Source organism: Melitaea cinxia, chromosome 13, assembly GCF_905220565.1.
Source record: "Melitaea cinxia chromosome 13, ilMelCinx1.1, whole genome shotgun sequence".
NCBI lineage: Eukaryota > Metazoa > Arthropoda > Insecta > Lepidoptera > Nymphalidae > Melitaea > Melitaea cinxia.
Genome location: NC_059406.1, coordinates 1,593,605 through 1,608,625, shown reverse-complemented (window position 1 = coordinate 1,608,625; position 15,021 = coordinate 1,593,605). Strand labels below are relative to the sequence as shown.

General features: G+C 32.1%; 1 protein-coding gene across 1 annotated transcript; it reads left to right on the top strand.

Moving 5' to 3' along the window:
• Nucleotides 1-8,451: 8,451 nt before the first annotated feature.
• Nucleotides 8,452-13,531, top strand: LOC123658842 (zinc transporter ZIP1). Its single transcript, XM_045594137.1, has 4 exons — nt 8,452-8,988; nt 12,129-12,341; nt 12,548-12,704; nt 13,372-13,531. The coding sequence occupies exons 1-4, from the start codon at nt 8,452-8,454 to the stop codon at nt 13,386-13,388; spliced, it is 924 nt and encodes a 307-aa protein (XP_045450093.1). The 3' UTR covers nt 13,389-13,531.
• The last annotated feature ends 1,490 nt before the right edge of the window (nt 13,532-15,021 follow it).

The window sequence follows — 15,021 nt, the reverse complement described above, 5'->3', positions numbered from 1 at the left end:
ATCTCAATAAAATTTATATGGGACCACATGACAAACATCAGCTTTCGATTAAATTAAAAATTATTAAAATCGGTACACCCAGTAAAAAGTTATTGCGGATTTTCGAGAGTTTCCCTCGATTTCTCTAGGATCCCATCATCAGATCCTGGTTTCCTTATCATGGTACTAAACTAGGGATATTTTCTTTCCAACAAAAAAAGAATTATCAAAATCGGTACACCCAGTAAAAAGTTATTGCTGATTTTCAAGAGTTTCCCTCGATTTCTCTGGGATCCCATCATCAGATCCTGGTTTCCTTATCACGGAACTAAACTAGAGATATCTCCTTTCCAACAAAAAAAGAATTATCCAAATCGGTACATCCAGTAGAAAGTTATGCGGTATAATACAACGTAGGTCGACGAAAAAAGCGTCAAGTAAAAACGCATTATTAGATATAACTCGAAAAGTAGTTGTTAGATCTCAAATAAATTTAAATGGGACCAATTGACACACACCACCTTTCGATTAAAAAAAAAAATTGTCGAAAACGGTCCACACGGTCAAAAGTTCTGATGTAACATACATTTAAAAAAAAATACAGTCGAATTGAGAACCTCCTCCTTTTTTGGAAGTCGGTTAATAAACAAAAGCAACATAAATGTCGAATTGTTGTTATTTTTATATTTTTATCACACTTTTTATGTGTTTTGATAAAATTACTTAAACTAAAATAATGTTATAAATAATTTTAAATACTTGGTTAATTAGAGGAAAACCCTAATACTAAATTAATTAAAAAATACAAAGAAAATAAAAAAGAAACTAAATTGAATTCAAAACATCTAACAGGAAATGTTACTAAAACATTGTGAAATAATGATGACATCATCTTTAAAAAGTACAAGGTTTTGAAATTATTTTCTTTTGTATTAAGACCATAAGGCTCCTGTTAGGATATCACAAAAGTATTGGGTTCTATTTGATCCTATTTAGTAGCTAGGATCGTTTCTATTACGAATATCAGTTACGTATCAGGTCGTCTGTTCCTACGGTATGCAACTTAATGCATGTGTTATAGGCAACAGCACACAGTTATAGCTATTTTTTGATAAATGTACATTTAAATGATACATTAATAAATAAATACAAATATTACACCAGACTCAGGCGGGAATCGAACCCGCAACCCGCGGAGCAGAAAGCAGGGCCACTACAAACTGCGCCAATGGGCTAAATCATTAAATAATAACTAAATTATTTTTTTTTTGTTTTAGTTTTATTATTAATATGTCCCTTGTTGGTCTCCCCACCGTGCCTCGGAGAACACGTAAAGCTGTTGATTCCGATTGTTATTATAGACACTTGATAACTATCATTATTAACAGTGAGAAATGTTTAAGCTCCGATTTTTATCCGACATGGAAAAGGCCTATATCCAGCAGTGGATCATTACGGGCTGAAAGAATTAAATAACTTATCATAATGAAACAACTTTTTCGAAATTCGTGTAAATATTAGAAAAAATTAAATAAACTTGTTCAAAATTAGATGGTTTTAAAAGTTACATCTGAGAAGGAAATTTTTTGGCTCGTCTCGACAGCATCAACTTGACTTGCGATCCGACTGTGGCGAGCGTCTTGACTTATTTGACTGGCCAAGCGACTTTGACGTTTTCCTTGTATAAAAATATATTTTTTTTTATAATTTAGCAATAAGTTTTGCATAAAATAAAATAATTTTTATTATGTTTTTATGTTTATTTGTCCGAGGATTCCGTAAGTCACTTTCTATTTACTGGCTCAGACATAAATTTCAATTACATTCTTGAAAATTGTTTTTCAGATGTCAGATTTTTTTTTTGAACTTTAGTAGAATCTAAATGATAATAGCAGTCAAACAACCTGTAAGATTTTCTTCGGCAAAACACTGATTTTAACAGATCTTTTTCAACTTAGCTCAAATCCTCTTGAATGATGATCAATCGACTTATCAACCGATAGTACAATTTAAAAATCAAGACATCGATAATTATATATTTATAATATATACCTAATTAATGAAAACTCTGGAGTCAAGATAAAGCTTAATTTAATGTTTTTTATTGCACGTGAAACCAATACCTGCCGACAGCTGACTAGCGCTTGGTGCCAAACTTCGTCGAGGTTCCAACACACTCGACGCTATCGGAAGTTGGGACGTTGTTCCCAAAACTCTAGAAGACCTATCTTTAGCCACGTGTAAGTCTGTTTCTTCTATGTATTCCTCATCCGGTACATGAGTGATAGCCCTCAGTGGGTCGTAAGGTAGACCAAGTTTATTGGTTACGTGTTCATCAAACAAAGCATTAATATCGTCTTCACGTACTTCAATATCCTGTTTTGAAATTAGAGAAAACTGATAAAAAAAATATTTTATACGAATTTAAAATTTAACAAATGGTACCTATATGAAGCTTCTTTTTAACCTCATTATGATTGTACTAGGAGTATACGCTCTTATAATTAATGATAATGACAGAAAAAAAAAATCACATTAAAAAAATAACATTCAAAAAATTCAAAATTAGTTTATTTACTGTCAACAACATCACTAAAAGATAAAAAACCAAGACCGATATATTACTTTATAATATCAGTAAGTAGTAGTAATTTTTAAATATTCATCTTACTAGCAATGGTCCCAAGTCAATCTCTCTTGAAGCCGCGATGTCAAGCGGTGGCCCCGGCATGTCAACCTTTGGACCCTTCTTTTTAGACTTAGGTTTTAAATGACGAAGAAGATTTCTGCGAACGTAGTATCCTTTGTAAGCAGCCTAAGTTAGAAAACAAAAGTTTTTTAAAATAAAAATGGTATTTTTAATAAAATCATTGTATCAATATAAATAAAATATAAAAAAGTAGATGGTATTTTGATTAGGATTTATAAAATTATTAGAAAATTAAGGCAATCTAAAATGTACAACACTCTTTAACCCATCATCGTTTACCATCGTTATAATATTTTTCTTGGACAAAAATAGCATTAATCGTAGTTAACTAAATAAACAACTTTTTACATTACTTAAATTTGAATGCTTGGTTATGTAATAGTAATATCAATATCATGTTGAAGATTTAAAATGTCTTTGATTAGTGCATTACATATAACCGATAATTTAGTTTTAAGATGTTCTATGATAAATATGTACAACAGATTTACTAGAACATTTAACAATATATTAAAAGTTATTGAAAAGGTCTCATTCATTATATTGTCATTACTTTAATATTTTGACCTGAATTTTTTCAGCGGCTCTCGCCAATTCATTCATGGATGGTTTCGTTCTTTTATACAGTTCTAAAGTTCGTTGGGCAGCGACTTCCCAAGGTTCAGTCGGCTTGACATTTAGCTATAAATAAAGAAAATCATAAATTTATTACGTGTAAGAAAACCTATGGCAGATGGTAATATGTATTCTTTTTTAGATACTGTTATTTCATTACTAGATCTTATAAACCAAAATAAAAACCACATGGCTTAGCATAAAAACAGCATAGCATAGGTAAGTATCTATTAATCTCTGTAAAACTGTTCCAAAGTTTAGTAGATCTATTATCTCTAATTGACTCTTTCTTATTTACTCTTTTTAACGGAAATGGATGGATTGGATTCTAAAATATAAAGATTTGTTTTTTGTACCACTACTATATATCGGTTGGCGCGCTAATTATAAGTTCGGTTTGTTTTTTAGCTTAAAAACCCATAATAAAATTTATATGATTTTTAAAAATTTATAATTCTACGATGAGTGTAATGTGTATATATACTACGAGTATTATAGTTATTAAAATTAAGAAAAACAGCTTTTCATAACTGATGAATTTACAACATGTAATAATAACATTTTCTTGATTTTTAATTCTCTCTTCTCTCAAAGATAAGATTAAAAATGAGACTATCCGCGAGAGAACGAAAGTAACCGACATAGCCCACAGAATTAGCAAGTTGAAGTGGGAGTGGGCTGGCCATCTGTGCCGCAGGACCGATGGTCGTTGGAGCAGACAGGTCCTGGAGTGGAGACCGCGTCTTGGTAAACGCAGTGTGGGACGTCCTTCGACCCGTTGGACTGACGATCTACGTAAGATTGCTGATGTAGGCTGGATGAGGATTGCGGAAAACCGGGATGCTTGGCGCGAACTCGGGGAGGCCAAGCATCCAGCAGTGGACTGCAATAGGCTGAGCTGACTGATTTTTAATTACCTTCTCTAGAGTCCTCTTCCTGTACCAGTACTCGCGGAACGCATTTCTAGCGACTTGGCAGACTTTGGCCGACATTACTTCATCTAATGGAATTCTAACGAGAATTTTTTTCATTATTTCATATTCTTTTATTGTTTCTGTAATAAATAGAATATCAATGACTAGTTACACGCGGCAATTTGAAGAAATAAATAGCCTATACCCTTCCACGATAAATGGATTGGCTATCTAACACAAAAATTATTTTTCAATTCGAATCAGTAATTTCTGAGATAAGCGCGCTTACACAACAAACAAACTAATTTTCAGATTTATAGTATTTGTACAGAGACTACTTATAGCTTTCTATATTAGATCAGTCCATTTTGGACTTTTAATTTAAATGACAAGTTACGGAAGATTCAAGACCAAGTCGGTTATGTTATTTTATTTTATTTTACCTTTTCCTTCGCTAGGCTGAAATCCTTCGATTTCCTTTTTAATGATTTCGGATAGGATTTGCGCTTCTCCCGTTTGTAATCCCAACTGTATCAAGTGTTCTGAAACTGAGGGTCTGCAGTCACAGAGGTCGTCCAGGATCTTAACAGCCATGATCCCATGCTCCCGAGTCAGTAGCAGCACGGACAAATAGTTGGAAATATAATCAGGAATATTCGGCGGTTGATCGCGTAAAACCTACAAGTTTTTTTTTCAATTTGCTAATAGTACTATTCTAGGCGTGTTTGTTGATAAACTTTTATCTTCAACCAATTGAACCGAAAAACTTCGTACAGCCATTTTTTTGTGAATGTCTATGTTTTGAAGTAAAACTTCTTTACGCACGCTTGACTTGGGGAGTAAGCTGGTGAATGCATGACTAGAGCGTTACGAAAAGTGTGATCGGGCGAGGCGAACGGAGGAAGAGATAGAGGTATGAAAACACATTTTCTATCTCTCTTTCTTTCATAACCAGTTACGTTTTGTATATCTAAGACACGGTGCAGGCCTATTGTGCAGAAGTCTTACTTCAGTCGTGTGGTCTAAAGCTCACTTGTTTTTTTACAAACCTTGTCTTGACAATAATTAATACTTATAAAGAAAGAATAATGCTATGTGGTCCATTTTATATTTATGTCGATTGTAGATAATTATGTTAATAGTAGGTACTTAGGTGATAGAGTCTGCTTGGGTGGAAATGGAGAAAATAAATTTTATCAGATTTAAGAACTATCTAGAACTGATCTTTTGACCTCGTTAACCTCCTATGTTGTGAATATAAGCAAATCATTATTATTGGACCTGTTTTCCGAAACGTAATAAAAATACTATTATATACTACGTTTTTCATTGGAACATATAGGATATTTTTTATATAGCACCTGAAGCAAAAACTTTGTACACCTTTTTAAAAAAAGTGTGCGGACGGAGGTGTATAAAATTTCGCTCACTTATAGTTTATATAGAGAAGGAGCGCAGAATACTATTTTTTTTAAATTATGCATACAAAATACATTAAATCAATAAAAAAACATTACATAGACTATCATGTATTTGACAGACACGCGAATATATACTCTTTTGTTTATTATTATAGAAGTAGTACAAGTCTTTGAAAACAGAACATTAAAAGAGTTTAAACTTATAATTTACATTAATTATGGTCGAATTTTGACCTCTGGGCGACCACTTGTAATATTAAATAAGTCACTATTTTTAATGGCAAACACGAGTCTAAGTGTATTGATAATAATAAAATAAATGAACAGTTCATTTATTTTATAGAGTTGCTGGTTTATTGAATTGGTAATACAATATGCATGTTAGTCATCTCAGGGTTCGCACACGTTGACATTTATAACTTGTTCCGCTACAATGAGTCTTACAATAAGCTATAACTAGTTTACACGTCTAATAATAGCAAAGTAAATAAGGGAAACGGATTGACCTATTGTACATTTATTACATCGCTTCAGCCTATAATATCCCATTACTGGGCATAGCCCTCTTTCCCCATGTAGGAGAAGTATCAGAGCTTAATCCACCACGCTGCTCCAATGCGGGTTGGGGGATATTCCCTACTATGAGTAACGATCGCTATAAATTACGTAAAGAAATAAATGTATTACATTGTACACACAATAACTCATATGGGGCATTTAACATTACACGACTTACTTCTCTCGCTATATCGGACATAAGTTCCTTCAGTCCTTCGGGAACAGAAAACACGTTTGAACATCCATGTTTTTGTAGTAGGTCATTCATGTTGATTTTATGAATAAAGTCGAATATCTGTTTAAATGACAAATGCGGGAAAAACTAATGACAACATTTTTAATGTTTTTTTTTTCAGTTTTTATTTGTGGCCAGTTATTAACACTGGGTACGCCTTGTTAATAGAAAAATGGCGTTTATGTCTGTTTACCGAATTAAAATAATCCTCAGTTTTTATCTTTTGTTAACCGACTTCCAAAAAAGGAGGAGGTTCTCAATTCGACTGTATTTTTTTTTTTTTTTTTTTTTTTTTTATGTATGTTACATCAGAACTTTTGCCCGTGTGGACCGATTTCGACAAATTTTCTTTTAATCGAAAGGTGGTGTGTGCCAATTGGTCCCATTTAAATTTATTTGAGATCTAACAACTACTTTTCGAGTTATATCTAATAATGCGTTTTTACTTGACGCTTTTTTCGTCGACCTACGTTATATTATACCGCATAACTTTCTACTGGATATACCGATTTTGATAATTCTTTTTTTGTTAGAAAGAAGATATCCCTAGTTTAGTACCATGATAAGAAAACCAGGATCTGATGATGGAATCCCAGAGAAATCGAGGGAAACTCTTGAAAATCCGCAATAACTTTTTACTGGGTGTACCGATTTTGATGTTTCTTTTTTTGTTGGAAAGAAGATATCCCTAGTTTAGTAACGTGATAAGGAAACCAGGACCTGATGATGGGATCCCAGAGAAATCGAGGGAAAATCTTGAAAATCCGCAATAACTTTTTACTGGGTGTACCGATTTTAATAATTTTTAATTTAATCGAAAGCTGATGTTTGTCATGTGGTCACATATAAAATTTATTGAGATCTGATAAGTACTTTTTGAGTAATCTTTGATAACGCGTAGTTACTTGACTATTTTTTCGTCGATCTATGTTGTATTACTTGTCGATGTAATTGAAGTCGGTTTTTTTTTCGTTTGCGAGCAAACACAATTATAAAAAGTTGCATTGGGAAATTCGTGCAAATTACAAAACAAAACAAAAAGCTTATTTAATCTTTATTTAATTTAGAATAAATACTTATTTTAGAATAAATACACGGAGTAGTGTGACGGATTATCTGGTGATTACACTGTTGCCCAGCTGTGCTTATAGATTGTTTTAGTACAGTGCGAACTTGTCCTTAACATGAATATGCGTAACATTATAAGTAGAATGTTATAACACAAGTTTAGTACTGATTTAAAATCTATAATATTAAAAAATTCAATCGTTTCGAGTTTTCAATAATCACAACTAATATACATGTCTTAAGGACGCGAATGTAGTTTTTTAACTAATTCATTTTATATCAGTTCACATTCATTATGATAATTTAAGAGAAAAATCCAAATAAATCGTAATAATAATAATCGATTTACTAAATATATTACGATGCTTATTGTTTTAATAAATTCTTTTTTTTCTTTAAATCCACATTATATAAATAGTATTTCGTAAATATTAGATAAGCGTGCAGCTTATCGCCTCTTTTTTCAGATCGTTTAAAATATGAAATACTTTTTTATTATTCATTGTCCAGCTGACCGTAATACAGCGATGGTTCACATTTAAAATTTGGTCTCATATTTTAGACAATTTTAGGTCTTATTGCGACTACTTACGGCTTAAAGTCGACTAAATAAGTAAATATTTTGTAGTAGACGACACATAATATACAACAAAGAACTACTATATCCTTGGAGGTAAGCCGGCATTACGAATCAGTGATTTAAATGACGCGGACGTATTTTGAATGCGATTTAATATATAATGTTAAGGGAAATCATTTAAAGATAACGCGCGTGTAGTATTATGTGATAACGTGTGTAAATACGAGATAAACTGAACAGAGTGTAACGACTGCCCGTTTAAAGTTAAAACTGTTAATTCGCAGCGTGAACGATGTTATGATTTCAATAAAAACATATGAATCACTTTCTATAAAATTAATGTGAATGAAGAAGTGTACGAAAAAATTAAAATGAATTCAATAACAGCAAAGGCGATTTCCATGACAGTTTTAGGACTGGGGAGTTTCGTAGTGGGTATGATACCCGCTTGTATACCCCAGAGTGCGAGGCAAAGGCATCCCTTGTTGATCTCTTGCTTACTCTGCTTCGGCGGTGGCGTTCTTCTATCGACTTCTCTGTTACACATGCTGCCAGAAGCGAGAGTGAACTTACCGAATTATACAGAACTTTTGTTGTGTGCGGGCTTCTTCATAGTTTACGCTGTTGACGAGATTGTACATTTCTTTTATGGGACAAATGAAAGTACAAGTGGTCATAGAAGGAATTATGGGGCTGGGGAGCAGTCGAGTCTTCTACGAAGGAATTCAGAGGATGCGGAGATGAGGGAGAGATGCTGTGGGGACGCGGGCAACTCGAGGATGTGTCATGTGAGCCACACGGAACCTTGCAATAAAAGTTCCTCTGGAATTATCGGTCTGCTGTGCGCATTGTTCGTGCACAGTTTACTGGAAGGGCTGGCGATCGGTTTGCAGGAAACTGCTGCACAGGTCAGTCAATGATATTCAACTTTTTTGATTCTGGCTTTCTATGGTGCCAAAATTAGAGAATGTAACGGGGTCAAGGTTAAATATTCCTTCGCTAAATGAAGAAATAAAGTTATACAAATAGAATTAGCTACTTCAGTTATAAGCACTTATTGAACTTCATTCATCAAGGAAGTTAAATTTCGTTGTGTATATTTATCAATAATTAATTATGACTAATTTCGATCGAGGAAATACCACGTGTCTTTGTTGATTAGAAGTACGAGTGCAGCAATTAGATCAAGGTTAGTTTGGTGTATAAAACCTGAGTTAAGAACTTTATGTTTTGTAGACCTATAGATATATTTTATATTACCTATTAAATAGATCAGATATGTAACTAGAAACTGCAGGTAAATAACGGTTTTAATGATTGTCTTATCAGCAATTAGTGATCCATTTTAAGTGCAACTCCAAATGCTTTATCTGATTGTTATCATTTTGATAAATACGCAAATCGTATCTGATGAGATGTATTTGGTTTAGCATTGCTAAGTTTTCGATTTTTATCTATATATTAATATGTGAAATTGGAGCGGCGTGGTGGATTATGCTCTGATCCTTCTCCTACATGGGAAAGAGGCCTATGCCCAATAGTGGGATATTACAGGCTGAAGCGTAATATGTGAAGCAAAAACTTTGTAGGTACCCCTTTTTACGAAAATTGCGCGGACGGAGGAGTATGAAATTTCGCACACACATAGTTTATACAGAAGTGCACAATGCTAATATTTTTTTAATTATGTAAAAAAATACATTAAATCAATAAAAAATATTACACACACTACCATGTAATTTACACACACATGCATGTACATTCTTTTGTTTAGGTAATGCTCAAACTTAAAATTTAAATTAATTATTGTCAATTTTCGACCACTGGGCGACCGCTGGTTATTATAATTTGTTATATATGCTGGTTATTATAGTTCATAAACTACACTCAACGGCTCTCAGTAGAATGAGAACCCTATGCCTGTGTCACACATAACAATCACAATCGCCCAGGCCAGTTCAAACACCTGAGTATGACCGATAAAAGATTTATCATGTGCGGGGATCAAACCAACTATAAATTGTAAATCCTTCTCTTGGCTTGGTTCTGTAGATAAAAAAACAAAAACAATAAAAATAATAAAAATAAATCAGTTGTTTTGCAGTAGTCTTACAATAAAATCAAATATTTATGTAAAAAGAAAACAAGTAAAGCCAGTAAAATAATATATAAACTTATTACGAGTTTCATCGAATGTTTTTATTTCATTTTTATGCACTTTAATTAGTGGATCGAGTTCGTCAACATTTAATTTGTCACAAAGAAGAACAATATTTACATTTTGAATTAAAGTTTTGATGTCGACCAATATATTTAATTCTATCAAAAAACTTAATTAGTGTAGCCTTGTAGGATGAATAAGTCATAATGGCTTAAAAATAGTATTACATTGAACGAATACGTCTCTATTTACATCGATTTTATAATGAAACGTTACTGGACAAAAAAATAATGATTCATTTGTAAGTCAAACAGTAGGCACCTCTGTTATGGACTGACCCGTAATATACGTTCATTTTACTATCAAAACACATTTTATATTCACACTAGCTGACCCCGCAAACTTTGTTTTGCTTTATATGTTATTAACCCCCTTAACCCCCCCCCCCTTATAACTTAGGGGTATGAAAAATTGATGTAGGCCGATTCTCAGACCTACCCGATATGCACACAAAATTTCATAAAAATCGGTCCAGCCGTTTCAGAGGAGTATTGTGACACGAGAATTTTATATATAAGACTAGCTGATACAGCCACGCGTTTCTTCGGCTCAGTAATTATAATTCATTTAAACATATGTAAATTTTATATTCAAACGCGCCATCTATAATCTAGAAATAGAAATACGGCGCCATCTACTGGATATCTGTGCAACGTAGATGTCAAACCGCTATCTGTTAGGGTTTTATAGAACTAACCGATAAACACACACTAAAGTCGTCTATGTTAAAGTACTAAGTTATAAGGGGGGCTGGGTTAAGGGGTTAATAGTATATATGGCAGAACAACGTTTGCGAGGTCAGCTAGTATGTATATATATCTATGGTTGCTAAAATTTTGGTTTATCCATATTATAATTTTATTTTTCAAATTTTTAATACAAACCTTACCATGACATTAACGAACACAAAAAAAGGATTGTCCAATTTCGTACAGTCGATCGAAGGTTATTATTTTTTATACAACTAGGACGGCAAATAAGTATCACATCAGTAATATTTTATAAAATTTTATATTTCAACTAGCTGACTCGGCAAACGTTGTCTTGCCGCTAAACGCTATTTAAACATAGGGGTTGGTAGTAGAAGGGTGAAAATTTAGGGTTGTATGTATTTTTCAACGCCAAATCATAATAAAATAAAAAATAAATAATTTATCTAAAAATTAAAGAAAAAATGTAGGGGTGGACTACCCTTAAATAAAATTCACACAAAATTTTATGAGAATCGGTCAAGCCGTTTCTGAGGAGTTTAACTACAAACACCGCGACACGAGAATTTTATATATTAGATTATATTTTTATGTGTCCCAATTCGTGAGTTAAATCAATTCAAGGTTGTTTTGATTGACACGTACATTCGATAGAGCTATTTGTATAGCACATATAAATATACAAGCAAAAATATAACTTGATAACGATGTGCAAATTTTGATTTTAATATTGAATGTTTAATGGTCTAAAGGTGTGTAGGGTTATCTTATGTGTGCATTGTCGGTTGTAGTTTTTAAGGTCCATAGTCATTTGAGTTAGTAGTTTAAGAAAGTGACTTCATTGTCTTAAATCGCGTTTATCTATACTAATATTAGGGGGTAACAACCCGCAGCTTCACTCGCATTGATTTTTTTAAATAAAAAGTATCCAATGTTACTTGTAATAGCTCCAAAAATATGTGTACAAAGTTTCACGATGTTCGGTTAAACAGTTTTCACGTGAAAGCGTAACAAACAAACTTACATTCACATTTATAATATTATTATATATTATAGTATATACATATATAGTATAGATAGTCGTATGAAATGACTTAAATAAGTCTAATCAATCCAGGTTATGCTACTACTAGCTGCTGTCGCCAGTCACAAGTTCGTAGTGGGCTTCTGTCTGGGCGCAGAGCTGTGTGCGAGCGCCGCCAGTAATCTGTGCACACATATTTTGTGCGTCGCGTTATTTAGCGGCGGGTCAGCTGCCGGCATCGCTATAGGCGCTGCCTTAGACAGCGTTGAGGCTTTTAATAATTCTCCAGCTGTGCCTATTATGCAGGTAACTTTATTGATGGCTATGGCTATTTATTTATATGTCTATATTTATATATTAAAATTGACAATGTTCAAGAGAATGAATATGTTACAATTATAAATGTGTTTTTTAGTAATGAATTAGACACTAACTTAGTTCATATATCTATAAAAAACAAATTGAAATCAATTAACTGTATTAAAATAAGTTATATCGATGTGTTATTTCAGTCGCTTGCAGCGGGGACTTTGCTCTATGTGACTGTGAGCGAAGTATTACCGCGCGAGCGAGCGCGTTGGCACGAGCGGAAGCGGGGAGCGGGGCTCGCGCAGTTCTTATCCGTCGCTGTAGGCTTTGCGCTCATGTACTTATCGACAAAGTATCTCGGTGAGTAAGGTTATTGTAAAATACGACAAGTATTATAGTATCGAACTACTTTATATATTATGAAGCCTGTAAGCCTTTCTAGTCTTTATTTTATATTTTCGTTACGTGATTAATTTTTTTTTTGAAATGTTGTCTATAATGTAATGTGTGTAATTACTCGTTCAGTAGTATTATAGGTAAACATTTGGGTCTATGAGACTTCAGATTGTTTCAGTTTCAGTTTGAATGGGTGACTCAGGCGCGTGGCCATATTTAATATAATTATGAATGTTTAATCATTTCAAGGGAAACAATTTATAATTTAACACAAGTTGTTTGAGATAGCTATGAAAAAGTAGTTTGTCTTTAAAACATGAACTAGTGAAACAGAGGGTCATCTTATTAACTAATAGTGTATTTTCCCCTTAAGTATTTTTAGGCCTTTCCTGATTTGAAGACAGTAAAAATTGTAGAACTAAAAAAAAAAAATGTAATAAATCAACGCATTCTTTTATCGACGACTCTTTTATTTTTAGATAAATATTTTTTTTTATCACTCAATTTGACAGTGTCTGCATAATGTTTTTTTTTTTTTTAACTTTGTGTAATGCCTCTTGACAGAGTAATTTAGTAGCAAAGGTGTTTACGAATGTATTAAAAAAAAAAAAAATTGTTTTCCTTTTTTCAGATCACGATGCTGCCTAATTTTACAAAAGCGTAAAATATTGAGGTGATTTTATACTTTTTTTTATCATAGGATAAGTAGACCTTAGGAATTCGAATAAAAAAATATGAATGAATGAATGTTATTAATGGAAGAATTGACAAATAAACAATTTGTTTTTTAATTTAGTTTTTTATTCTATTAATTTGTATTTTTGAATTCAACAAATATTTTACATCAGCTGTGATTTTAAGTCATCTGTGTACAAATTTTACTCATTCATCGATTTGTTTTGGAATAAATTGTTTTAGTACCTTTCGAAAATAAGAACTAAACATAATCTTAATTTGGTATGAGTAAAACTTGAGATTGCATACATAAGTACTCCCAATTAGTCCTTGTAAAGCTATTCCTATTACAAAAATCTTTAACGTCCACATTTTATTGTCGTTATATTACATTTCACTAAAATATTACTCATGGCACTGTTGTGTAAGTTGCTAGCGTAAAAAATTAAAAAGCAATTTCTAGCGCCATCTGTGCGACCTATACGTAAGCTTAGAGTTGTCTACTCGGCGATAGATGGCGCTGATGGAAAATAAAATTTAATTTTCTACAATGTAAAATTTAAATAATCGTGCGTTACAAATCCAATACCACATTTAAATGCACAAAATAATCTCAGTCCATAATACTATTGTTATTATATACATGAATATAATTATGGAAGCGACTTCTACATACACAATATTAATACAAATTTAATATCGGAATACCTCGTATTACACAGTATAAATAAACGAATAAAACCTTACCGGCTAATATTTAAATACAATAAAAGTATTACAAAATAGAAAATAATACAGATCTTTGACTCGAATCTTAAATCTATGAAGGAAATACATTTAAAGACGATAACAAAAAAGATTATAAAAAAAATCTTGAATAAATATTCTTAATTTTTAAATAGTAAGAGAGCATTAATGAAACGACAACGGTCACTGCGCGCTTAATTATAAAAATTATGACATTTAAAAAACCAATGATTTAAAGGAAGCATATACAAAAGAAAAATTTAAAGTTATACCTAATTAAAAATAAATCAAATCGACGAATAATTATAAAATATTTGATACAGTTTTTATTATATTCTATATAGTAATAATACACAATTAATATATACAAAATTATATGCGCAGTGATTTAAAAGTATTATACTTTGTGCCTACTCGCTAACAGGCTATACGTATAAATAACATTTTTACAGTATATTAGTACATACTAATCATTACAAAATTTAATAGCGATTTGCAAATTGAATTGTTGAAATTCAAGTATTTTATAACATACAATAAGTATATATAATTTTCAACAAATATGTATTTTACTATTATATATTTATTATTGTCAAGTATCAATGGTGAAGTAAACATAAATACAAAGTTCTCAAGTCACATATAAGTTAGGTACATCGTAATGTACGTATATAACCGTGAGGTTCCACAAATTAAATTGCAAAGTTACAACAATACATATTATTTATAAGTAAATAAGGCACAAAGTTAAGGCACTGTTTCATAAGATCGAAGTTAATTTCACAAGACAAGAAGCGTTTTAAATAGACGAGAATAAACTAATAAATACAGTGAAGTACCGATAGTTGATGTACAAGCG